Source organism: Chinchilla lanigera, unplaced genomic scaffold (genome assembly GCF_000276665.1).
Source record: "Chinchilla lanigera isolate Chin_1 unplaced genomic scaffold, ChiLan1.0 scaffold00131, whole genome shotgun sequence".
Taxonomy (NCBI): domain Eukaryota; kingdom Metazoa; phylum Chordata; class Mammalia; order Rodentia; family Chinchillidae; genus Chinchilla; species Chinchilla lanigera.
Window position 1 is genome coordinate 3,692,415 of NW_004955532.1, and position 25,570 is coordinate 3,717,984.

At 57.1% G+C, this 25,570-nt stretch overlaps 1 protein-coding gene and 1 long non-coding RNA gene across 5 annotated transcripts in view; both read right to left on the minus strand.

Moving 5' to 3' along the window:
* Nucleotides 1–17: 17 nt before the first annotated feature.
* LOC106147244 lies at nucleotides 18–2,902 on the minus strand. The gene is made up of 3 exons (XR_001232027.1): nucleotides 2,529–2,902; nucleotides 1,481–1,677; nucleotides 18–532 (listed from the first exon to the last, which is right to left on the minus strand). It is a non-coding gene; the product is annotated as an uncharacterized LOC106147244 (long non-coding RNA).
* Nucleotides 2,903–15,265: 12,363 nt separating this feature from the next.
* Nucleotides 15,266–25,570, minus strand: part of Poc1a (POC1 centriolar protein A) — a gene marked incomplete in the record, with an annotated part of 82,886 nt that continues 72,581 nt past the window's right edge. For 3 of the 4 annotated variants that reach the window (XM_013507662.1, XM_013507661.1, XM_013507663.1), the window contains 1 exon segment: nucleotides 15,266–15,958. In XM_013507662.1, coding sequence (XP_013363116.1) covers nucleotides 15,860–15,958 — 99 coding nt within the window. 4 annotated transcript variants of the gene reach the window in all.

Below are 25,570 nucleotides of genomic sequence, written 5' to 3' on the forward strand. Positions count from 1 at the left end.
CGCCGCGGGCCCCTCTCCGCGCTGGGCCGCGAGCCCCGCACCCCACGCCTCCGCCGCCTCGCTCGGCCCGGAACTGGCTACCGCCAGCTCAGACCGCCGAGCCCAGCCACCTCCGGGGGCCCCCCGTGCTTGCCCTGCTAGCTCTTCTGCGGCCCAGAGGAGGAGCTAGAGCGGGGGCTCTCATGTCTGGCACCCGCGTCCACAGAGGCGGAAGTACCCGGGACTGCGGCGCGGGGCGAGGGGGCGTCACATCACGCCAACCTCCCCGCCTCCCGCCGGACACCTCATTCATTCATTCATTCTTTCCTCGAGTTCATTCAGCAAACGGAAACTGCACGCCCACTACGTGCCAGGCGCAGTTCTAGGCGGACCCTGCTTTATAGGCGCCGGCCGCAGCATCCCCTGGCGCTGTCTCCGAGATCGGAGTTGGAGGGTCTTGATCCCTGCAGGCTTCCAGGGGGATCCGCACCTAGCGACTGGCGGGGCTGCACGGCTCGGGGCTGTCGCCACCCTCCTCGACTCGGGGAGAGGCCTGGGAAGGGAGAGCGAGCCCTTTAAGAACGCTTTTTACAAGCGGGGTGGTGACAAACGCGGAGCGCAGCGCCACGTGACTTCTCCGGCGGCGCGGGTAGGAGCGAAGCGCTCCGGCTCAGCCGCGGTCTTTCTCCCAGCGCCCTCCTAGTGTACCAATTAGCTTCCGAGGTGGGCGGGCGTGCACTGCGCAGAGCACCAATCACCGGCGAAGGAGCCGGTGCGGGAGGGAGGCGGGGCCCGCCGCGGGTTCCACCCCGCGCGGGAAGTGGGCTGGACCCTCGCAAGCCCGGTGTGTCGGCTGGGTCGGCTGGCTAGGCAGAGGTGAATGGGCCCCAGGTAACCCTGGAACAAAACGGCTCGATGTAGCAGGACCTGCAGTGCCGTCCCTATCGAGCCGGGGTGGCCTTCCACCAAGGAGGGAGTGGTCTGCCTGGTCGGTTCTCCGCCTGCCCGGCTGGCGCCCTCGAGTCTTTGGGACTTAATTCACCCACTGTGTCTCAGCTGGTCAGCTCTGAGCCTCCTTTCCCCAACCCTCAACTGGAGGGAGTGTCGGGTCAGGGAGTGATAACGCTGTTTTGCTTCAGTGAGAATCACTGAAAGAGCAGTTCAGCTTTCAGCTGACCTCTGACCAGAAGGCACAAAAAGCAGCTCCAGCCCCTCGGTCTTCCGAGAGGGATGGCCTATCTGCGAGGTTCTGACTGCGCAGCAAGGCTCTGTGGCACAGTAGCAGGGTTTCTCTTGCCGCTGCTGCCTACATACATCCATGGGAACTGGATGCCCGGAGTGCTAAATCAGAGTCCACCCTCTGCCCTGGGTTGATCTCGAGTTGCTGGGCAGAGCCTGCTTTCCTGGGTCCTAGGAAGACCTTCCCAGGCCTGAGAGGCTGAGATCCAGATTCTTTCCTGCCGGTTGCTGATGCACTCTGCGACCGCAGTGTGGTTCTTACCTCCCAGCATGTCTCCCCGGTGAGGGAAGCGCTTGCCTGGACGGTGTCCAGCCAGTCTATGGATCCTTGCTTCCGTCCTCCGCGGCTGTACCCGCAGCTGGCATTCTGGGTGCTACCTGCCTGGGATGGAGGCAGCACTCAAGAAGGCCTGACCCGGATGCAGTGGAAAATGCCAATAATTTCAGCTACCTGGGAGGCTGAGGCAAAAGGATCATAAATTCAAGACCAGTATGGGCAGCGTAGGGACCTAGCAAGATCCCAGTACCACACACACACACACACAAAGTCGTTTGTCCAGTAAATCAGAGTGACCACCGTGAGGGTAGGCCAGAGTCACATAAGCAGGAGGCTCATGCTATCCTCAAGTGAGACTGGGCCATGTGCTCCCTATGCTGAGCTGTAACTGCTTCTGAGTGCCTAAAGAGGCCTGGGCACTGCCCTGATGGCTGACGACTGAGGGCTCAACTGAAAGGGCGCCTCCCAAGTGCCCCAGCAGTGCCCCCACCACCCTCGAGAAAGGAAAGGAGCCCTGCAGCCTCTCACATTAGCTTATGATGCCTCTTGACCCCCTCCCCTGTCCTGCAGGAGGACACGCAGGCAGGGAAGATCTGTGAGGATGGGTGGGTGGGGACAGAGCAGGCGCAGCAGGGATGTTACAAGAGCCGACGCTTGGATGAGTGCAGGAAAAGGCAGGAAATGTGGGGAGTGGGTGACTGTGGAAGCAGAGGGATGGCAGGACAGCTACCCTGGCCGAGGAATGTGCCAGCAGGGTCTCCATCACCCAGACTGGAGGGAAAGCCCAAAGTCTGGGTTCTGAGTGGAGACCTTGCCTCCATCTTGAACAGCTACTGTGGAGCTGCACTGTGGATAAAATAGGTAACAGCAGTGCTGCCCTGGGTGGGCTCAGGAATCCTTGCTGTCCGACTTTCTGGGCCCTGAGTTGGGCAGGAAATTGCCATGATCAAATCAAGAGGACAGAGCTGCCCCTGACCTGGGCTGGTCTTGCAGCTGTGACCCTCCCTCAAGGATGCTGGAGGAGGATACCTACCTGGGACAGGGTCTTTCTTGCCAGAAACCTGGTGTTCTGAGTGAGGACTTGGTATCAAAGACATTCTTTCTGTCCAGGAAGATGGCCTTTCCTGTCTTTCTGGTCCGAGACCCTTTGCCTGCAGCACCTAAGAGAAGTGCCCAGCTTGCTCGGGTCTCTGGGCATAGGAGAAGTGAGAAAAGGCCCCCAGAACAGGTCCCGAGTCCCCAAGAAGAAGCTGGTCTCAAAGGGGATAGCAGGTGGACATGAGCTCTCTGCGGGACATCCCACTCTCCCACACACCCCTAGGCCTTTGCATAATCTGCTCCCTCAGCCTGGACATTTTTCACCCTCAGCCTCTGGCTGCCTTCAGATCCCAGCTCAGATGTCACTCCCCAGGAGGCCTCCTCTGATCTTCCAATCTAGATGTGCTCCCCTGCTGCAGGCTCCCAGGACCCCTGCCCCTGTCCTTACTCCACATTCCAGCACAGCCCCTGTTGCATCCCGCAGCAGACAGGCCTCACTTCGGATGCCTGATGGCACGTCAGCACTCTGTTAAGCCTCTTTCCTCCTCTATCCCCTACCTCACCCCATTCACCCAATGCCAGGCCCAGGGCCAGACCCACAAGGCATGTTTGGAGTTGCCTTCTCTGCCTACATACATCCAACCAAGAGCCACACAGACAGGCTTTGCTGCCAGGGCACGGCCTGGTCAAGGTCTAGGCTGTTTTCTGGCCCTTGCTATTCCTCTGAGAGAAGCTGAGGTTCCCAAGGGTGTATGTAAGCCAGGGTACACATGCCGCAATCCCCATCCACATGGCTGGGTGACCAACTAGCTGTATCACCAAGAAGAGTAAGTAGCCTGGAAACACTTCTTTCTCCTCTGGTGTCTATGGATTCCTTAGAGATGGACCATCATGTTTCAAGTGCATACGCTAAAGGTGGGGAGAGGTCAGTTCCTTGCACTACTGGTCCTACAGGGGCTAGGACAAATGTAGCATGATACCAAAAGGACATCATTCTGATGGAGTCTATCTCCCCTCCCCCATGGCAGATGAGGAGGTGCCAGGCACTGCAGTCCATGGTGCCGCCTACTGGTGACTGAGCCAGCCCATGCCCAATGAAGCTCCCCCAGGCTGCCCATGGAGGCCAGCTGAGACTAGACTCACTCTGTTTGTCCTTGAACCTTGGGACAGCTTCTTGCCCAACCCTTGGTGTGGTGTCTTCCTTGGTTGGTGTCTAGACAGATGATGTCTAAGCCAGGCCAGGAGAACACTGTGAATGAGCTAGCAACTCTCTTGTCCAGTACAGAACTTGTGATTACACATATAAACCACACTTGCATATGCACATAAGTACATACAATGTACAGACCCACTTACAGATCCACATATGCTCACAGGCATATACCAGCATATGCAGAAACATGCAGACCTATGCATATGTGCAGAAACACACAGTTCATGTGTGCGTACATACTGGTATACACACCCACATTCAGGCCCTTGTGTGGGTACTTGTCACTCCTGTTGGAGGGGTGCCTACACAGAGGTCTTCCAAAGGGGTTGCTACCAGGCTTGTGGGAGCCATACTTCTCTCACCAATAGTTAGTCATCTGAGCTCACGCTCCCCTACTGGCTGTTGCTGGGATCTCTGCTCTGGGTGGAGCAGAGGTGAGGGACCCTTGCCTTCCCCACTGCAGGAGACTGCCAGGCTCTGGTTGGCAGCAGTATGACTAACCAATGCCTGTCTGGAAAGGGTGAGAGTGTAGGTCCCTGGGAAGCAAAGAGCCCTGGTGGAAGAGAGGGTCAGGCCCAAAGGCAGTGAAAGCCCAGAGTCTGGGAGTCACTCTCCAGGAGGAGAGTCTGGGGGTCCAGCTTGGAGAAGGCAGAGTAGGGGAGAAAAGCCAGGCCTGTCTTCTCATTCATTCTCAAACATTTCCTGAGTGCCTGTCCTATACCAGGGACTGTACAAGGTGATGAGGTAGGGATTCACACGGGGCCGGATCAGCCTAATTCCTCCCTCTCACAGCTCCCCACCCAGCAATGACAGAGCAGGCCTGTGGCCATCCTCTCCATGTGGGGTTCCCATGGCCACTCTCTAGAGTGTATTTCCCAATCATTTCCCAGCCTACAGCAGCCAGCCCAAGGATGGAAAATAGAGGACATGCATCTACCACTCTTCCTTGCTTTGTCACTGGCTGACATTATTAGTCACTTGCTGCACCTTTTCTTGCTGAACTATCCCCTGGCCTCAAAGTCTTTCCAGGCAGCTATGACCATATGACTGTGGGCACAGGAGATAAAATTGATTTGCTAAGGCTCACACAGCCTCTGACCCCCACATTGCCTCACTGTGACCACCTTCTACTTCCTACCCTGTGCTCTGGACACAGTGCCCCTGTGTCTGCCCTCTGAACTCACTTCCACCTTCTGAGGGGCCTCAGCCTCAGGAGGTCTTCCCTGCCTAATGGAAGAGACTGGCTCCCACCCAACCCCTGTGGGGCCCTGCGTCTTCCACCCTCTACCCACTTAAAGGCAGAGGGGTCTGTGCTGTGACATCACTTAGTGAGGCTCCCTATCACTGGAGTCCCAGTGTTCACAGTCACACAGAGCTCTGGGGCCAGGCCAGACCTCTCACATGACCCCAGCTTGCCCGCCATTCCAAGGTCTCCTGGGCACTCTCAGGAGGCATAGGGGCTGCCAGGCTGGTCACCCTGGATGTGTGGGTAATGCAAGCTCTGTTCACAGCTGACTCGTGTCTGGCATCCAGAAGGTCTGCGTTACCCTCACTCCATTGCAGCCCCTTGCTTTCGAATTCTCAGCCCTGTATTTGCCCCAATTCCCCAGAAGGCTGAGTAGAGCAGGGCTTGTCTGACCGTTCTACAGGTGGGAAAGGTAAGGCCTGGAAGGGAAGTGTCCTGCCCAAGGGCCTGGCTGTGGTCCAGGCTGTTACTTACCCACTGGGTCTGGGGTGAATCACGGTGGCCCAGGTGATGGGATGGAAACACATAAACATGGACAAATGGGAAGGATGGTCTGGGGGCAGGAACAAGTGGGAAGGACAGTCCGGCCTGACCCGGGCTCCCAGCTAGTAGTCCCTGCCCCCACATAGGCTGCCATGGGCTACTGGGAGGTGCACACCTGTCTCAGATCATGTTCACTTCTGGCCTTGCATCTGGACTTTGTCAGCCCTGAAAAGATGCCAAGGCCTTTGACAGACAAGGAAACCGAGGCCCATGGTCATAAATCAAATCAAGGCAGGAAGCTGGGTCCTAGGCTGAAAACTCTGGTTCTCTCCCCTAGCCCTGTGCTCTCGCTGGCTGTGGGCTCCCCCAGGCCCATCTATCCACAGAAGGCCCTTGCTCTGCCAGTGCTTGCTTGTCCCTGGGGAGGCCCAGCCCTGGAACTTGGGGGACAGGCAGCCGTTCCTCCTTATAAAGAGGGGCTACCAAATACCTTTTCCACTTCCCTGGCAAACTAATGCACCCCAGGACCCACAGTCAGAAACCACCTACCTTCTGCCACCAGTACAGAGCCCAGGCTTCTGACCTCTCCCTGGCACCCCTCACTGGCCTCTTTCCAGGGCCTCTGCCTCCATTCCTACAACCCACTGGTCACCACACAGCAGCTGCAGACACTGTTGGGTAGTCCCTGGTGTTAAGTCCAGGTTCCCTCTGCAGCCAGCATGGCTCTTGGTGACCTGGTCCTACCCCTCTTTTCCCCTCAGGGTGCTGGGTCCTGTTCCTCCACTCTCTCATTCCCCGGTCTCTGACAATTTCTGTCTCAGTCCCTCTGCGGGCCTTTCCCTCACTGGTCCTCGCTAGAATAGAACCTCTTCTCCCAGTTCTTTCCTTTGACCGCCTTCCTATCCTTCCCTCTGCCCCACCTGGGAAGTGGTGAGCCAGGAGTAAAATATCAGCCTATGACTAGCACTTTCTGTGTTGTCAGCCACAAGTGCATGGTCCTGTGACATGTTCACACGTGTTTAAACCTGCCCTTCTTCCTGCTTCTGTTCCCCACTTGGCCCTCAGCATGTCTTGCCTGATTTTCAAAGTCACTCAGTGAGAGTCCCGGAGCCAAAAGGCTGCCTGTCATGAAGAGGTAGATACCTGCTCTCACCACCTGGCCTCAGACTGGGCGCCTCTAGTTCCCCGTGTCAGAACCCTCCCTTCTCCTAGATGGTCCCTAGGGCCCAAGCCAGGGCTCCAGTCCCATAAACCAGCACCCTCAATCCTGAAGGAGGAGCTGGGTTGGCTGGGGGGCTCTGATTCAGCTGATACCCCATCTGCTGACACTGAGGTTACCCTAAGAGATCAGGGGAGGTCAGTCAACATCCCAGGGCATCATCAGGCTCTCCTTGGGCCCCAGAGGCAGTCGTTAGAAAGAGGGAAAGGAAACCCTCCCCTCAGAGGCTGGAGGTCACCTCTGGCTTCCCCTTCTCTAGAATCCCCAGCACCTTTGAGGCTGGTAGGGTGGGGCGGGCCAGGAATTCCCAGGACGCCCGGAGGCGGATGTGCCACGGCCCTTGGCTGAGCCTGCCTCAGTGGGCAGGTCTCTAAAGCTGTGAGGCCCAATTGCCTCATTAGCATCTGCCTGCTGCCTGGGCCTGCCTGGTCTCCTCCCTCCCAGCCTACACAGCCCCGTTTTGCAGGAATTCCTCCTATGAGGCACTGAGGGTGACAATGACAGTGACCACGATGAGGCTGGGGAAATGGCCCAGCAACCAGCTGGCCTGGCCAAGGCACAGGGTTGCTGGTTTGCAGCCTTGCAGCCCAGCCCCATCCCACGTGGCTCGGCTGCCTGGGTGGGCAGTGCCAGGACACAGTCTGGGGCACTCCGCTTTCCGGCCTGGCCCACTCAGCCCTACTCCTGTCACGGGCATGTGTTCCAAGGCTTTGAAGAGCCACACCCCTGAAAAGACTAGGGTCCTTGGCGGCGGTTCAGTGAGCCCTGAGCCTCAGGGCGCCTCCTGGGGCACGGTGAGGTGGGGACAGATAAGGGACCAGCTCTGCTGGGACCCCTGCCGTACTCCAGGCTCCCAGGGTGCTCCTGCCCTCTCTCCTCAGAGGACAGCACTGCCCTGACCCCAGTCCTCTGGCTCAGCACCTGCGCAGTGGGGTGAGCGCTGTTGAGGCATTGGGCTGGTGCTGGAGCCCTTCCGAGACCTGGACACACCGGCTGCCCTGGACCCTGGGAAAGACACAGCTCACAGTCTGCTGGGACTTGGTGGCTCCTGGTGGGGCCCCAGCTCTTTGGCTTTAATCTCCCCAGTTATGGCATGGGCAGAACCTTCTGCCTATCCTCACCCCCACAGATAGCCATGCAGGTCGACATTGGGGAGCCTGACCAGGACATCTGGTTCTGCGTAATCCCATTCCACCCCAGCCTCCCCTTTCCAAGCCTCAGTTGCCTCCTCTGGAAAATGAGAGTGTGAGGGGAGGAAAGGCGCTATGCGTGGGCCCCACCCCAGCCCTACTCAGCCCTGAGCCCTGCCAGGCCAGAGGACCCAACGTAGGCAGGGACTCTGGTGGGAAGGCCTCCTGGCGCATGGGGGATGGAGGGCCTGGTGGTGGCTCTGCCAGCAGTGTGGGCAGAGTGGGCTCTGGGAAGAGGCTGGCCCTGACGAGGACGGAGGCAGAGACAAAAGAACATGAACCTCGAGCGGGCAGGCGGCTACCCCATCCCCAGGCTGGTGTGACAGCGGGCTGGTAGGAGACACTCCCCACATCTTGGGCCTGCCTGTGCAGGTCCCAGGCATGAGGAATGGGACTGCCTCCACCTCGCCACGCTGGCCCACCCACCTGCCTCCTCTCCGTGAACAAGAGCACCAGGCAGGAAGGACTCAGAGGCCTCACGGCACCGGCCCTGCGGAGCACCCACTTCCCACCCCTTACGCCCGCCCAGCGCAGTTCCCATCCTCTCCTCAGAGCCAGCAGAGAGGCCCTGCTCAGACTCTCAGGAACGCCCTCTTTCAGGGGCTCTGACCTACCCCAGCTGCCTCCTTATAACCCTTCCTGAAGCCTTTTCCAAAGTGAGCCCCATAGACCAGGCCCATCCAGCACACCTCCACAGACAGGGTCATGTGGTCACGTGTCTGGAAACACTGAGCCCAGCTGCTGGCACACTGCAGAAAAGTGTGGCTGGCTTTGCCCATTCATCCTGGCATTGCCTGAACCCCTGCAGCACTAGTTTTTTGCATAACCTCCTCTAACAGCCATGGAACCAGGCCTATGGGGCAGCACGTGGCCTGACGCTGCTCCGCGGCTGTTCTACACATACCGCTTCGCTCCTAGATTCCCATTTCTCAGATGACAAGCTGAGACTCATCAAGTCGGCTACCCAGAATCCCACAGCCTTCTTCTGGCCTGTTCTAGGAACCCCTGTGGGGTCAGACATTTCCCCCTTGCGCTTCTGTAGAGGCTGAGGGTTAAAGGGTGTCCAAAGCAGGGAGAGAGGAGGAGATCCAGGCTGCCTGGCCACACTCCCCTCCAGCTCTCAGCTGTGACCAGCTCCTGTGGCCTCAGCTTGGAGCTGCACAGGCCAGACAGGGGCCAGATGTGGGGAGGCTGCCGAGGCTCAGCATGGGGCCTGCGGACAGGGCCCCCTCCCCAAACCCAGGCCGAGCTGGGTTATGAGCCCTGAGGGTCCCCTAATGAGTTCCACATGTGCGTGATGCCTCTGAGAGGAAATGGGAAGGGGCTGGGAGGGGATGCTGAGAGTGGATTAGAAACATGTGTTTGTGGAGGAGGAAGAAAGAGGGTGGGAGGAGGAGAGACTGCATCCCCAGAAGTTGTAGCATACCCCCCAGGTTGGCCATCAGGCGCACAGGCCCCTGAAGGAGGCCCCAGACCAATGGCCAGCTGGGGAGCAGTGTGCTGCACGCAAGAGGCCCCTGAGGCCCGCCAGGCTGTGCTTTCAAACTTAGAAAAAGCCTAAATCTGGGGCTTTGCTTGGCCAGGTTTCTGAGCCATTTGTGGAGCAGGACAGAACCAGCCCCTGCACACCCCCCTACCTGGTCCACGTTGAGGTGCTTACTCAGATCAGGCCCAGCTGCCCCTACCTCCCCTGAGGGGTCCTGGCACAGCAGGGTCACTGACCTGCTGGCCCTGGCTCCTGCCTTTGCCCCTCTCAGCTAGCAGACTGGCACACAGGGTGGGGCGAGGCAGGAGGGGCTGCCGCTCATCCTCCCTGTCCTGTGGGGGCGTGTGCCGGGCACATAGCTTTGTTGGTGGCTGGGGACTCATGAGGAAAACGCTGTACAGAAGACATGCTGGCACGTGGGGTGGCCAGAGAGACCCACGGAAGCTGGGGCCATGCCAGGCACAACAGACTTTTTCACAGAAGTAGTAGCTGAGCCCCAGGCGAGTCTAGTGGGCAGCACAAGCTGAGCCTGCTGTCCAGCTCACGGGACTCTGATGCTGGAGGCCCATCCCTACAGCACCTCCCTACAGTGCAGGTCAGCCCAGTGAGGACAAAGCTCTTGCAGACTGGCATGAACTGTCTCAGCAATCTTCCCTGCCCTATGGGCCACTCCGACTCTTAACCTGTTAGAGATGAGAAGGCTGTGGCTCTGAGGCTGAGTCCTGCCTTCCTGGCACTGGGAACAGCAGGTGCAAAGCCAGAACAGTGAGGAGGCTCCTATGGCTGCAGGGTATGGGGGGTAGATGGGGAAGGCAGGTAGGAGTACAGCCTCAGCAGTGGTGAGCACCTGGCTTGTCCTTGGAGGAAGCTGGGGAACCATTCAAGGGGATTGTGCAGGGCTGGTGTGCGGTTGTTATTACTATTTTTCAGCCTTATGTTTTGGCAGACTCTGGCTGCAGTGTTGAGACAGATGGTGTGGGCAAAGCGGAAGTGGTGGCCAGGTCGGAAATGCACAGGCACCACCTCAGCCTGGCTCCTTGGGGGCTCTCTCTCGAGGGGCCTGAGAGGGAGGCTGCCTCCTGCTTCTGAGGGAGGCTGGAGAGAACCCTGCCTGACTCACCCCAGCCTGATAGCCCCTCAGACCAGACATATTTGACCCTAAGGGACTTTGGGACACCTCTGAGAGGGTCACAGGCAGCTTTGTGGGGCCTCACAAGTGGCTCTGCTCCCAGCCACTTGGGAACTTTACATGCCTCAAGACCACGGGGAACCTCAGGAGTCAGTGTCAGTGTCACAGCTCCAGCCAAGGAGTCCCACAGCAGCCCAGGCCTCTGTGACAGAACGTACCTTCTGTTTGCAGTTAGCAGGGGCATGTGTGCACTGCCTGGAGGGACAGCAAAGGCTAATTACATTGATTTTCCTGCTCCACGTTTCAGAGGCTTCTGAGGAATAAATTCATGAACAGTTGTCATGGAAAGATTCCGGGCCCTGAGCAGGCGACAGAGGTGATGTGCTGGCCCCCAAGAGAAGGGCCAGCTGCCCACCCCAACCTTGGACATGATAATGTGTCTTTGGGGTGCTTCTGGCTAGGGCCAGAGTCTGGGGGGCCCAGGGTAGATGTGGCATAGGCACCATCAGAGCTTGAGGGAGCTGGATGGCTCTAGAGAGACCTGCCAGATTCTAGCAAGGCCACAGTCTGAGCCCAGCCAGGGCAGCACATAGAGTAGACTAGCTGGGGTGGGCAGAAGCCAGGTCTGCGACTGAGCGAACAGGCAGCTTAACATGTGGCCCAGGACTCAGGGACACTGGTCCTGAAGCCAAGATGGACTTTCACGCCTAGTCCAGGTGCCCAGCTGGAAAGGCGCTGGTGTCAGTATGTGTGGCTGAGTGACACCGTCCTGGCTGCTGCAGGCCAGGCCTCTATCTACAGGGTACCCACAAAACATGCCGAAGTGCCACTTTCGGAAACCCGCGCTTGTGCGTGAAACAGAAGTGAAGAGCTCAGACTGGGAAGCGGCAGAACACATCACTTCCTCTCCTGCTGAGGTCCCTGTCCCTGCACGCAGAGTTCTCGTAGATGAGAGAACGGGTGCGTGAGGGCTCCTGCCACAGGCTGTGCTCCAGGCAGATGGGCCCTGGGTGCCCTCACCTAAAGAGAAAACACTCCCTGGCCCTGCTCTATTAATAGGTTCTTGGGAGAGTTTCCGCATGGCAGTCCTGGCAGGAGGGGCTGGCACTTAACACTTCCTAATGGCTTTGCCACAGGTGTCTGGGCGGGCTCCAGCCTCATCCTGAGCATGGTCACGAGGGCCCACATCCTGGGCCTTCACGGGGAGGCAGGCAGTATAAGGCGTCTAGAGATATCTCTTCAAAGTGGCCAAGAAGTGAGGCCACAGTGCCAGGGTACACTGCTATGGTGGGCTCACAGGAAGTGCAGCAATGCCCAGGTGCCAGGGTCAACCCTGGCCACCACTGCTGCCTCAGCACGGTTCTCTCCTCAGGAGCCTAGGCCAGGCTGGACAGGGAGGAGTGGGTGTGGGGGGCACCTGGCAAGGACAGAACCCTGTGTCTCTTGGTCCTCTGTAAATGGCCATACACCAATCAAAGTGGGAGTCATCGGGGCCCATTTCAAGCGAGACATTTAGGAAGATGAGGTTAATGATGGAGCTGGGACATGAGAGTGACTCACCATGCTCTTGCTTGCTCAGCGGGCTGGGTTTCCGGGATTCCAGGCCATGACAAGCACCCACCCTGAAGCTGCGTTGACTGGAGTGCTGGGGCCTTAGTGAAGTAGACTAATCTCTTCAGTGTGGAGGGGCCCACTTCTTCCTTGACACTAAGGGTGCCTACAGTGGGGAGGGGGTGAGATTAGGAGACAGTGGGGGTCCTCAAGCAGCATATATACTAAAACTGGAACAATTCAGAGATCAGTATGGCCCCTTCAAAAGGATGGCACACAAATCTGTGAGGTGTCGCATATTACAGAGAGAAAGGGAGGGAGGCAGGAAGGGAGAGATATTAGGAGACAACTGTACTGGCCAGTGAGAATTTGAGCTAGAAGACCCTAGGACCATGAGCCCCCTGTGCCCACTAACACAAGGTGCTGAGTCCCAGGGAAGGGCCTGGCTGTGGGGTGACGGACAGGCACACACTGACAACACTCACTTGAGGGCCCAGGGAGACAGGTTCTACCTTACAAAGAGGAACCTGAAACAGGGACCTCTCTAGAGTTTTGGAGCTGGGATGGGTGGGGAAAAGCCAAACTCTGGGTGACAGGCCCAGCTCCCTGACATTCTGCCCTTGTCCCCATCACCCTACCACAACTCACAGAGCCACGGCGAGCAGATCACAGGACAGAGGCCCAGGACTGTGCCAGACAGGAGCATGGCAGTGTTCCCAGGGCTGGCCGGCTTGTGCTGCCCATTTGAGAACAGTCCACAGGCCTTGGGACCCCTAGATTCAGCCTGACTGGCGCTTCTGGGGTGTGGTGGTGCAGAAAGGAGGGGTCTGCTGCAGGTGGGGGTGGGCTCCAAAGCCTCTTCCTGGGGGGCTGCCTGGCTCAGTGGCCCAAGCACACCAGGCCTGCCTCCCTCAGCTTCTCCAGCAGGAAGTGTGGGTTCATTCCTGGACCCCCAAAGAATCTGATAATGGGCCAAAGGGAGTGGTACTTTGCTTTCTTTCGTGTGGGAAGATGAGGACATTAAGTGGGGTGGGGGGACTGACAACTGCTGCTGGGGTCCTCACCCCCATCTTGCTAACAGGAGGAAAGACAAAGACAGCTCTACACACAGAACTGCAACTTGGTTTTCTGGGAGCTGTTACCAAAATCCAAAATTAGGAGAGATGAGGGCTGAGCTGAGATTTCTGCATTTCCAGAAGGCTTCTTTTGTGCTTGGCAGCAAGAGTGGGAGTTGGTAATAGCCCAGCCCCAGGAAAGCCTCGGACAGGGCTACAGGGAGTGGCACGTGGGAGATGCCACAAGGAAGGCCTTGTCATGTGGCCCCCACCCTCACCCAGCTACTTTGAGCCCACCTAAGCCCCATACTTGCCCCCACACCCAGTCGTACCTGCTCACCATCCCAGGTGTTTGTTCAGTTCAGGGTCCTGCTGCGTCTTCGTACGGTGGGGGAATGGAAGTGGCTATACAGGGCCCACAACTCAGAGCTCCTTAAGACTCCCTGCCCCCGCCCCCAGGTATGACCTTGGACCCCAGATTCTCCGAACAGTGAGGTTCCAGCTTGGATCTGACATTAATTTTGGGAAGAACTTAGCCCCAAACTAGGGCCTTGGCCGCACCACAGCTTTGCCCTGGGAATGGAGGAGGCAGAGGTAGGGCCCTATTTAAAAGACAAGCACTCCATTCCATTCCCAAACTGAGAGATGTAGCTCAGTGGTATAGCACTTGCTTATCACACACCTTAGGCTCTCCAAATTCCAGGTCCAGTTCCTGGCTCCATCACGGCTATATTTGAGCATAAACATGCAGAAATGCCTCAGGGGGCCTCTGTCCACAGCTAGCCCTTCTAGGCAGCCTGCATAGCTCTGTGCACAAGGACCTAGCCAAGCTTGGCCACAGCTGTGGCTTGGCTCCACTGGGAGCCCACAGTGGGCTGTGCTGTTGCCATCCTACCAGAAAGAGCGTGTGTGGGGAGTGCTCCTCCGGCAGACATCTGACCACAGTGAGACTTCCATCAACAGTAACCCACCATGGCAAGGCCACATCGTGCCCAGATCATCCCCCAAAATTCATTTTTTCTAAACTTGATCGTGGTATAAACTGGAGACAGAGATAATAGCAACCCTGGTCTGGCCTATGAGCAAGAACTATCTGGGCAAGCCTTGGTGACCCTGCTTGGGTTCTGCTGTCCTTGGCCATGGACCACTGACTATGGAGATGAATTTCCTCTGGGTTGGTTGTTCACATCAAGTCCCATCACCCAGCAGGTCCAAGTCCAGGTCTTGAAGCCAGATCAGGTGGCCTAGGGCAGATCACAGGGAGATCTGGCATAGGCGGGATAACAAGGCTGGTCCCACAAGCTGAGCAGGCTGAACCCTGGTGCCCTGGCTCTCCTGAGGTCTGTAGGGATGGGGAGCACATCACCTCCAAGACAGCTGAAAGCCTAACCTGCCAGTTCAGACAACCGGGCCTGCCAGGCTCTTCCATGCACCTGCAGGTTCTTTCCCGCTCACAGCTCAAGGGCATTGTCACTGACAGCGCCTCTGTAGTCCTAGGGGACTGGTGGGGTCCGAGTGATGGACTGCCTTTGAGCATGTGCTCTGCACTGGCCAGGGTGTAGCTCACCTTGAAGCCCCAGAATTTGGCTCTCCTTGCCAGTGCAGGCAGACTTCTCCATCCTAGCTGTTCATCAGAACTCAATATAGGCTGCCCCCTTGTCATCCCAAGTTCCAAAGCTTTCAGGCGCAGCTACCCCTGGAAGCTGCAGAGGCTGGGGTCCCCTAACCACATGGTACCAACAACTCCCAGAAGAGGCAGGAGGGAGGGGCAGGTGTAGAGGAGAAGGGTCTCCATGCTGGCAAAGCCCCAAAACGCCTGCAGCTGAAGGCATAAGGGATACGCAGACAAGGAAAACAGTCTCTGACAGATGTGGCAGAAGGAGCCACAGGACCCTCGAGAGCAAAGGGAAACACGGGTGCCTGAGGTTGCTTGGGCTGCTGGCTCTCAGAAGCAGCCCGGGGAGCAGTCTGACGGGGGCGGGTGTGTGGAAGCTCTAGCTTCCCTGCTCCCCCAACGCCGTCAACAGCTATAAACAAGAGTGTCCTGGGCCTGAGTGCAGGAGCCCTCCCAAGTTGCCATTTTCATTTTCCGTTTATGGCTCTGGGGTTGGGGGTGGACTGCTTAGGTCGTATCCAGAACAAGCCATTCCTGCAACAAGATCTATAAAGTCAGTTTTAATTTTCACATTCCTTTGCTCTCACACATGCAGACAGGAGGAAGTCACCAACCCCCAGTGAACATATGTGGAACAGGAATCAAGGCCACTGCCCACTCTACAGAGCTTGTTTATTCCTGGACAAACCTGACTCAGATGAGCGTTTGTCAGATGTAGAGAGAACTCCTGGTCTATCCAACCAAAGAGCAGTCAAGTTCCAAGCCACACTAGGAGCAAAGCCTGAGACGTGGCTGAAAGGCAAGGCGAGTGAAAGGCAAGGCTCTCCAGAGAGAGGCCTGCAGTCTTAGGTCTTTGCAGCAGACTCTTCATGTAGCTCTTTTACGCCAAACTAAGCGCAGTCCTGCTAGTCGGGCCCAGCACCCCTTCTGTGTGGACCCCGGCCTGGAGGCTGCTGCTGCAAGTGGAGGGGCTCCTCGCGCAAACAGCAAGGTGGAGGGCACAAGCCCTTAATCCCTGGGGTTCAGTACGGATATGATTCCCTCAGAGCTGAATTCCTTTATTTCCCCAAGTCCCATAGTACAAATCCCTGGCCTGCCGCCCCCCAAATCACCCGAGCTCCTGATTCTTGCTCCCCTGATCATGATGTCGCTCTCTGCATGATTAGCTGCTGGTTCTCCAGACACTGCTTCAGCTTGTCTTCTGTTAGTGTCAACCGCTGTTCCAGGATGGACACTGTCTGTAAAATAAATGGTCAGGCTCAGGACAGAGAGGCCACCCAGCTGCCCTGAGGATCCCCCTGGCCAGTCCCCACTCGGGTGGTGCAGCCTGGCACTGAGATGCCAGGTGCTGGCTCTTCCGGATAAGGGGCTCTGCCTGGTGGTTGCCAATGAAAGCCCTTGTCTTCATGCCCACTGCTCCTGTTTCTGGGTCCTGGATCCCTAGTGTTTGTGGGCAGGGGAGGAGACAGTGAGGGAGAGCAGACAGCAAGCCTCAGAGCTCTTGACACCTTAGGCAGCCATGGGTCGGGCATCCCCAGCCCCAGTAGCCTGCCACTAGGCTGGAGTTCAACCAGCTTCATGTGGGCCAGGCTCTGTTCTTAAACAACTAGAGACCATCAGCCCCATTCCAGAGGCAAGGGACAGTAACAGATAAAGGCACTCCGTCTGGGTCCTGCTTGCAGCTGTGGCCCTCCTCCTCTACCCACCAGGGTCCTCTGAGTCCAGGCGGCTCTCTGCCTGTGTGAGTCCAATAGGATCACTGTAGGAGTATGTCGTCTGAGCTCAGGCCCACGACAGTCACAGGCAAGTGACAACACTGAATCTCGGCCGTTTTTTCCTCCTAAGCAGGACAGGGAACCTGAAGCTCAGAGCACAGGTAACACTGTGGTGCCAGCACCTGGCGAGCTGGATCCACATTGGCCGCTCTGCCCAGGGACGGCGTCAGCATGCTGCCTCCCTGAGCTGAGCCCTTGCTAGCCAGGCCAGGGCCAGCCTTAGAGACGCAACTTCCCCGCAGGTTCTGCGCAGTGTCAGCAAAGAGCGACACTGTTCACCCCTGTGGAGGGCTAGCTCAGCAAAGGCCTGCAGGGCCACCTGGCCCCTCGCTCAGGTTGGCCCAGGCTGGCCTGACGGCTTTGCTTCCTCTTCCCCATCCTCACTGTGGGCTGCTGAAGGAAGCCACGTGCACAAGGCCCCCGTGAAGACGGAGGGCTGGATCTCTCCATTGTGCGGCTTGCAGGCACTAGGAGGGGAGGAAGGCGAACCCATGAGGTTTTGTTCCCTTCCCAGAGGTCCAGGCAGGCTCTGGGCCTTGGTCCAGGGGAAAGGAAACTTCCCTTGCATACACTTAATGCAACATTGAAACATTTGGGGAGGGTTTTCCCTTGAAGGCTGCTATAAACTTCGGCAGCATCCTGCACAGATGTCAGCTCCCATGGAGGGTACAGAGTCTGGCAGCTACCTCCTCTCACAAAATAACCAGGGACAGCAGCCTCTGAACCAGGGTCACAGGACACAGTCTGGAAAATGATTGCCCTGGCACATGAACTGCACCTGAGTGGCAGAGCTGAGCTGAAAGAGACCGCCCTATCCCCAGTGCTGGCCAGGGAAAGGTCTGCATCTCGTAAAAATGGTAGCGGAAAGAGCCTTCAGCTGGCCCGAGCAGCATTCCTGGAAGTTTCCACTGGCTGCTGAGAAACTCACACAACCCAAACTACTTTACCCAGCCTCCTGCCGAACACAGCCTGGACTCAAGGCCTCCGTGGGGGAGCGCAGCCGGCTGCATTTCCTATTCTGCCTGTTGTCTCACAGGATCCCAACTTCAAACACGGAGACAGTGGGCCAAGGAAGTGGGCAGGCGAAGTGCTGGGCCTACAGCCGCACCGGCAACCTCAACAGAGCCCCACGGGGCCCACGCTGCAGCTCAGCAGGGAGGTGACCACTCAGTGTTGGTCCTGATGCCTTCCAACAGAACTACTTCACAGCTAGTTCCAAATGGAGGATGCCAGCCCTGCCGTGGTGCTTCCTTTCTGAGCTTCAAGGGGTATACCTCTTAGTACATTAGAGACAGACTTAAAAGCCCTCCACCCCTCAGACCCACACCTCCTCTCCTGGTTAAGCGTCTAAGGAGTCACACCATCCTTGTGTTTAGTCTCTACTTTTTTTATCCTTTCTGCCTTCAAGCCTACTCAGCCAAGGTGGGGCAGCGGCCACAAGCAGGGCTAAGGCTACTGAACACTTCCCAGCCACATCTGACCCTACCCAACCCTCTGCTGAGCATGGAGGATGGGCTGAAAGAGAAAGGTGCTTGCTGGACTTCTGTGTATCAGAACGCTGTTTGACGTTCTCTCCTTCACATATTTTTAATAATTCTACTCCAGTAGGGTCCCATCTCTCTCTCTCTCTCTCTCTCACACACACACACACACAAACACACACACCCTGATAAAGTTGAAATTAGAAATCCTGCTCTTAGCTTGGTATGGTGGTGCATGCCTGTAATCCCAGCAGGTTGAGGCAGCAGGATTGCTGCAGGTTCAAGGCCAGCCTGGCTATACAGTGAGTCCAAGCCAGCCTAAAACATCTAGTGAGAGTATCTCTCAAAAACCCAGAAGGAAAAAAAAAAAGCCAATATAGAAATCCTCTTCTTACGTGCTTTCCCTCTACATGGGACAGAACGGCCCCCATCAGGGGTACGTGAGTAGCATCATGCCTGGGGCAATGCTGGCAGGCCAGGTGCAGGGGTGGCCAGGGTAGGCCACCACAGCACAGCCCTGCTTCCCCAGCTGTGTGTGAAGAAGGGGAGAAGAGCACCTGGGGTGGCACGGAGCACGTACAGGGGCATCCCTAGCAAAGACTAGTTTTGGGCCACATCATGCACGTTTGTTGATGACGTAGTTGACCTTTATCTGTTGTTCTGAAGGAGTGGAAGGTGAACACAGGCCCACACCAGTGTCAGCAAAGCTCTGTGAATACATGCTGCTGCCTCAGTGTCCACACAAGGACCTTAGGCTGCACCCCGGATCCACCCCAGCCAGGCCTAGCCACACAAGCCGCTCACGTGGCCTCCCACTCTGGGTCAGGTCCAGGGAATTCTCCTGCCACACTGGGCCTGGAGGGTGAGGAGTCCTTTAAAGGTAAACACTTCTGTGGCCTTTCAGGGTCCAGACTCCAAGATCCAGCAGTATAGCTCTCTTTTATTCAAGGGCAAAGAAAAGCTGACATTTGACCACACTGCTCCTCTGACTCCAGTCCCTCAGAAGGTGCTCAAGGAAGGGCAGGCGGGCGCGGGTGCGAAGAGGGAAAGCATCTTCCTGACACGGGTCACCCGTGCGCCTCTGGCTTTCCGGCACCTGTCTGGGCAAGGAGGCCACCCCTGGGACGCCTTTCTTTAGGGGTCCAGATTCTTCCACAGCGAAGTCCCTCCTGTCAACCCTGTAGGAATCAGGCAACTCACTCCATCTGCCTGGCCCTTGTGCTGCCCTGGTAGCTGATTCCTAAATTCTAACTGGGGTGTGGTGCCAGACTCAAGGGAGGCTAGCGAGAAGTCCCAGGTCTGGGTTTTGGGGAGTCCTGACACTGCTCCCTGAGCTTCTCTTAGCAGCTGACATGCAGCGCTCACAAGGTCACGAAGTGCCCTCAGCACACCCAGCACTTTTCAATAACCCTTTTGAGTAGCCTGGCTTTGAGTCCATGCTAAAGTCCAGGTGTCGTGCACCTTAGTTAGCTTTGCCTCCATCGAGCCTGCTAAGGAGAGGCCTGGTTTCTGCCTCCCTCGCCTCACCTCTGGCTTTATCAGTGCTGCTGGTTCTGAGGCCTCAGAATACCTGCTCATCCCTCACCACACAACTTTCACCTCTGATACCCAACGCAAGCAGCTGAGGAGAAAATCTTGCATCCTGGTCCTCAACAGCAGGGGCTACCTTGTGTCCTTTTTGAGCCATCCAGTCTAGCCACTCCTGGTTACACGAGTAAAGGCTTCTTGCAGTGGAACAGACAGCCTCAGGATCACCTAGCAGCCCCTCATGCCATTAGCAACACTCTAAGGCTGTTCCAGGCCTCAGGCATCCTTTACCGTGAAAAGCAGTCTCTTCCTTGCCTAAATATGTACATTTGGAACTATCACTAAAGAATTACTCATTTGAGCCACGAAAAGGCAAAAGAAGGACAAAAAGGACATACTAACAAGATCCTCTTACTAGACATGCAATAAGGAACGACCCTGATACCTTCCCTTCCTTCACCAGGGCACTCAAGCTCCCACACACGCCTTGGTCACTGCTGGGTGCCCACCCCTCAAAGACTGGGCTGAATCAGGGTGACAGGAAGTCAGAAGGGGTCACTGTCATCTCTCACCTAAGTCATAGCCCTTGAGACCAGAGTGATGCAGCCTCATGGGAAGATGTCATTAGAGTTCCAGAGGTTTTGTCATTAAGGTCACACCTGTCAGGGGTCACCTTCTGCTCTTGTTATCAGCAATTTCCAGGTGGTCACACCCTTTTTCTGGAATACTCTGGCCTCTGAAACACTTCTTTGTGCTACTGGTTGCATTCTGCTGTTTCTCTGTGAAGGGGCGGCAAACTACTGCCTGACGCCCATTTCTGTAAAGGGTTGCTGCCTGGTGTTGGCTTCTGTACCGTCTACAGCTGCTACCTGGTCACTATGGCAGACTCGAGCAGTTCTGAGATACTCTGGGGCCCACAGAACCTATACTATCCATATGTAAGAAGAAGTTTGCCAACCTGGCCCTAGACACTCTCTTCCCTCACTCAAAACCTCAATGGGAACCTCCTCCTGCTGGCCAGTGTCCAGCCAAGGTGTCAGTGGACTTGCATGGTGCAGTGGTTCCAGGTAGCATACGTTGGACAATTACATAGACCTGGGGCTGTGTTGGGAGACTGGGCAGGGCTGGCCTCAAGTGGCCCTGAGGAGGTAAGGAACGAGCTCCTCAGGCAAGAGACAGGCTGAGCACTGGGGACAAAGGAACAGTGCGCACAGAGGCAGGAGGGAGAGTGCCCAGCAGGAGGAGTGAGCCAAAGGTGGCTACGTGTGAGAGCAAGGGAAGAGGGCCTCGCTGGGGAGGGCGGAGAGGGAGCCAGGTCCTGCAAGCCATGCTGGCAGCATCCTCAGCCTCCCTGGGACACGTCAGGAGGGGCACAGACCCCTCTGGCTGCTCCACGGGTATGCTCCACGGGGCTGCATGGCTGTAGGAAGGCCAGGTGGACACAAGCATGAGAGGGGATGGTGGTGGCTTGGACTTGGGGGGAGCTCAGCAGGAAAGTAGACAAAACAAAGAATCGAGCAACACCACCTGGTGATGAGCTGGACGGGGGACACCAGAGAGGAGCATTCCCTGAGGCCTAGACACGGGTCAGGAGCAGGCCCAGATGGGACAGCTGAAGCGTGGGGCCCTTCGAGAGAACTGAAAAGGCCAGACCGACCCGGGGTGGTCTGGGGAGCAGCACAGTGGGCAGCAGCTACTTCCTAACTTTGAGGCCGTCCTCATCATTAGGGCTGGGGAGGGCGAGGGGAGGAGGGAGGGCAGTAAGCCCACAGACTGCACCCTCGAGGAGAGTCCAGGGCAGGTGAGCCTAGGGCCTGCGAAGACTCAGGACAGCGCAGGCGATGCGGCTGAGCCCTGTGGAAGCAGTGGCTCCTCAGTGGGCAACCAGGCAGGGGCCACCCATCAGGTGAGCAACAGGAGGCAGGTGCTGAGGTGCTGGGGTCAAAACCACAAGCACAGCGAGAGGCTGGACAGTGGCCCAGGAGCTGGTTCCCAGCACGACTCACGCTGCCTGAGCTCTCCACGGAAGGTTCTTCTGGGACCGGAGAACAGAGGCACTGTCTGAATCCCAGTTTCCTGTGCAGGGGAGAAAGGTGTGGTGATCTGTTCCGACGGGGGCAGCACTCTCAGGGCGAGTGCGTCTGCTCTCACTCACAGCTCAGAACGTGTAAGACATTTTATTCAACACCCTGAAGGGCCTTCTGAGCATGGTATAAAAAGAACAGGCTTTAAAGTGACAGGCTTTTTTTATTTTTAGTCACCTAAAAACTGTAGTGGCACCCAGAGCAGTTGCACTGAGATGCCGGTCCTCAGAGGCAGTCTGGCACCTGGTCTCCACGCCACGTGGAAGAGAAACCAGACGCGGTGCTCTGCACCTCTCCACCTCAGAGGCTGACCTTCCCCAGCAGCGCGCAGTTACCTCGTGTCTGCTGAAGGCTTGCCAGGCCACCAGGCTCCTGGGCCAGAGCAGCTGCGCCCGTCCCCGCATCCCCCTCACACAGTGACAGCCCAGGCATGGAGCCAGGTTCGTGCATTTCTGCCGGCCTTCGAGGTGGCCAAGTCAGTGCCGGCTCTTCTGACTTGAGTGACAGGGGCACCACAGTGGGCCTCTCTGCCTGACTTACAGCTGGTGAGGGCACACGCAGTCACAGCCCCCATGGATGCTGCACAGGCCCAGGAAAGCTCTCTGGGGGTCCCACGGAAGCAAGAGCTCCCCGCTCCTGGGCAATGAGTCTCGGAAGTGGGGAAGTAGCGAACGGCCGCAGGTGTGACGGGCCTGGCGGCCCCTCTGCCTCGTGGAGTAACGCACCAGCCTTCTGGCTCACATTCCCTCTTCCCTCCAGTCAGGCCCCCATGTGGGCCTTTCCTGGTCCCTTCTTTTTCCTGCCGGCCACCTACTTCCAGTCTCCCCCAGTTTGAGCACCCTTCCTTCTTTCAGCTGCATTGGCCTCTTTTTCTTTATGGCTGCCTTCTTCTTGAGGTGGGATTGCCCTGCTTCTTTTTCTTAGCTCCTCTCTCAGTTCTCGTTTGCTTCCTACTGTATCCCAGTTTGCACTCGTTTTTGAAAGAAGGCAAGGAGAACAGGGTAGGGTGCCTGACCCACAGGGCTGAGCCCCAGCATAGCTCGCCTACTCTGGGGCTGACGCTGGCTGGGGCTGGCAGATGCGGGAAGGAGAGGCTGCTGCTGGCAGGAAGCCCTCGGCAAGGAAATGCCGCAAGCCTGGCTGACGGCCGTGCTTTCGAGCACGAGGTATAGCAGATACAAAGGCTCTGAAGCACATTCTCACAACTGTCCGGAGGCCAGTGTGGCTGGTCTGCAGGGGATGAGCAGGAAAGAGAGATATGGTGGCTACAAGGAAGATGGGCAGGGCCCCTGGGCTCAGTCAGAAAGGGACCGAAACAAGGACAATGCCACTCCTTGGGGCTGTGTCACGGAGTCAGGTCTGAGCACACCTGGCTAGGAAGGGCGGTGCTGCCGCTGCCCGTGGCCAGTGCACACAGCACGGCTTCCAGAGTGAACTCCGTCACCTGCCCTACGGCTTAGGATGGGCAGCACCAAACTGGCACTTCCACACACAGACCCAGGGCCCACCTCAGAGACAGGCCCCTTCCAGGAGCTGCTCCTCTCAGCCTCTGTGGCCGCCATCTTCGTTAAAGGCCTCTCATGGAAGCTGGAGGGAGCCCAAAGGGCTATGGGACACTCACGGGGCCCTCACAGTCCTGCTGGGGGCATCCATATTTCCCACTCCCCCATATCTGCCAGGCACACACCACATGCAGCAAACAAGACATGACTCTTGGGAGCTTCCAGGCACTGCTGAGGTTGTGCACAGTCCTACCTGGGGTCCCTTTGGCAGCGCTGCTCCGCCCCCAGACCGTGACTAACATCTTAGAGGGATGAAAGAACAACGAAGGTGACCTGAGCTTCGCAGACATTTGGCTAGATCCTTAAAAGTACTTCCATGTCTGCACGCCCAGCTCCCCTCCAGCTCTGGGGCAGCCTTTCTTCTCAGAGGTCCTGCTCACTCTGGCCGGGGTACCTCCTTATCTCCGTGTCCTGCTCCATGCAGAGAGCTAGATGCTGCCCAGGACCTCTTTGAGTGACTGACACTGATTTCTAAAGTGGTTCCCTCCTGGGTCTCCTCCAAGAGCTGGAGGACAGGTAGCCTAGAGGTGGCCAGGGTGCCTGAGCCAGGCTGACAGATGGAGGTGGGAAGCTGACCCCTAACCATGTATCTACCAAGCACTCTGCCCTGGGCCGGCAGAGAAGCCAGGAGCTTGGGCATCTGTATCTGATGGGTGACACAGGAAGCAACTGGGATGAGGGACAGGAAGTGTGCTGGGCAGAGGCAGTATGTGGGGAAGCCTGGGAGAAGAAAGGGTGGGAATGATGACAGCAGCAGGGCCAAGCAGCCCTAAAGCCTCCTGGCTGCTGTGTCACACCAACCAGTGGACCGCCAGCATGGACAGCGGTGTCCGGGACCTGCTGAGGGGCCGCTCTGCATCAGTCCGGCAGGCTGCCCTACCGCACTGGGCTCCTCTGCCCTAGACATCCACCCTTGGCTCAGTGCACTGGGCCTAGGCACTTCCCTCTAGTCCTGTCCATCCTATCCCCAGGCTTCTGCCTTCTGGTGATTCCCCCCGCCCTGCTTCTGGGTCACCACACACACACCCATCCTCCTCACAGCTTTGCATGTCCCTTCCCTGTCTGAGAGCTCAAGAATGAAGGTCAGACTCCTTGGTGTGGCGCTAGGCACCCCATGCTGCCAGTCACTGCTGGTCCCCTGAAAGCTGCTCCAACTTTTCCCCTGAGACACCCCTCAAGCTCCTCTGCTCCCAGCACGCGGTGGGGAACATCACCAGAGTGATTCCTAGTGAGGAGTTTTGTCCTGTATGGTGCACACAGGCTCCAGGGAAGAATGACCTGCGTTCAAACATGAACTTGACCGCTAAGTGCCAAGTGACCTTGGGCAAGTTATCTCACTCAGGGCTTCAGTTTCCTTGTCTGTAAAATGCATCTCTTATGGCCGCTACCACAGGCATATACTTTTTTTCTTTTTGAGACAGGGTCTCATTATTCAGTTCAGGTTAGTCTTGAACTCACTTTGTAGCACAGGCTGGCCTCGAACTCACAACAATCCTCCTTCCTCAGCCTCCCAAGTGCTGGGATTACAGGTGTGCACCACCACCCTGGCTCACATGCATACTGGTAGCTAGTATTTATGCAGAACTTGTTCCACCAGGCTGAGCACAGAGCTGCACTGTGGGCAGCATGACTCCCCCGGCTACTCCTTCAGCTGGGCTTTGGGATATGGGGATGGGGGTAACACTAGGCACAGATGCGACTTGCTGAGGCCCCAAAGTGGCTGGGCTGTGAGGCACATGGTGGTCTGGTTGTTTCTTAGAGTTCTCTTGTGATGGAAAGTTACCTTTAATAATTTCCAGGATTGTGGCTGATTTGGGCTCCCACAGCAGGTCTCCCTAGAGGGCCTGGGGCTCTCCAGCCCCTCTCCTGCGAACACAGGAGCTGGATTACTGGGATGTAGGGGTTCTCAGCTCCCACGGATCAAAGGGAGAGTGCAAACTCACTCTGCCTCACCACTGGGACACCCACGCCAGGCTCAGGGAGACGTTCTGGGCTAGTCACTACCCCAGTGGTCCCAGCCTCGACTGTGCTGAACAGTATCTAACTTTCCTTTGGTTTCATTGCAAAGATGGAAAATGTGGAATTAATCTCCCCTGTAGTATGGTTTTGACTTTATTCAGATTCTAAAGATCTAAAACAGATGCAATAAAAGGATAGTCTCTTTGCTGTGGGGTCTTATGAGCTATCGAAACAAAGTGGGGCTGGGCTGTTGGGCCCATATGCACGTGTGTGTGCAAGGCACCCTATCCTGCTGATGGTGTGTGTGTGTGTATGTGCGTGTGTGTGCAAGGCACCCTATCCTGCTGATGTATGCGTGTGTGCGCGCGCGCAGGCACCCTATCCTGCTGATGGGTGTGTGTGTGTGTATGCACGTGTGTGTGCAGGAACCCTATCCTGCTGATGTGTGTGTGTGTGTGTGTG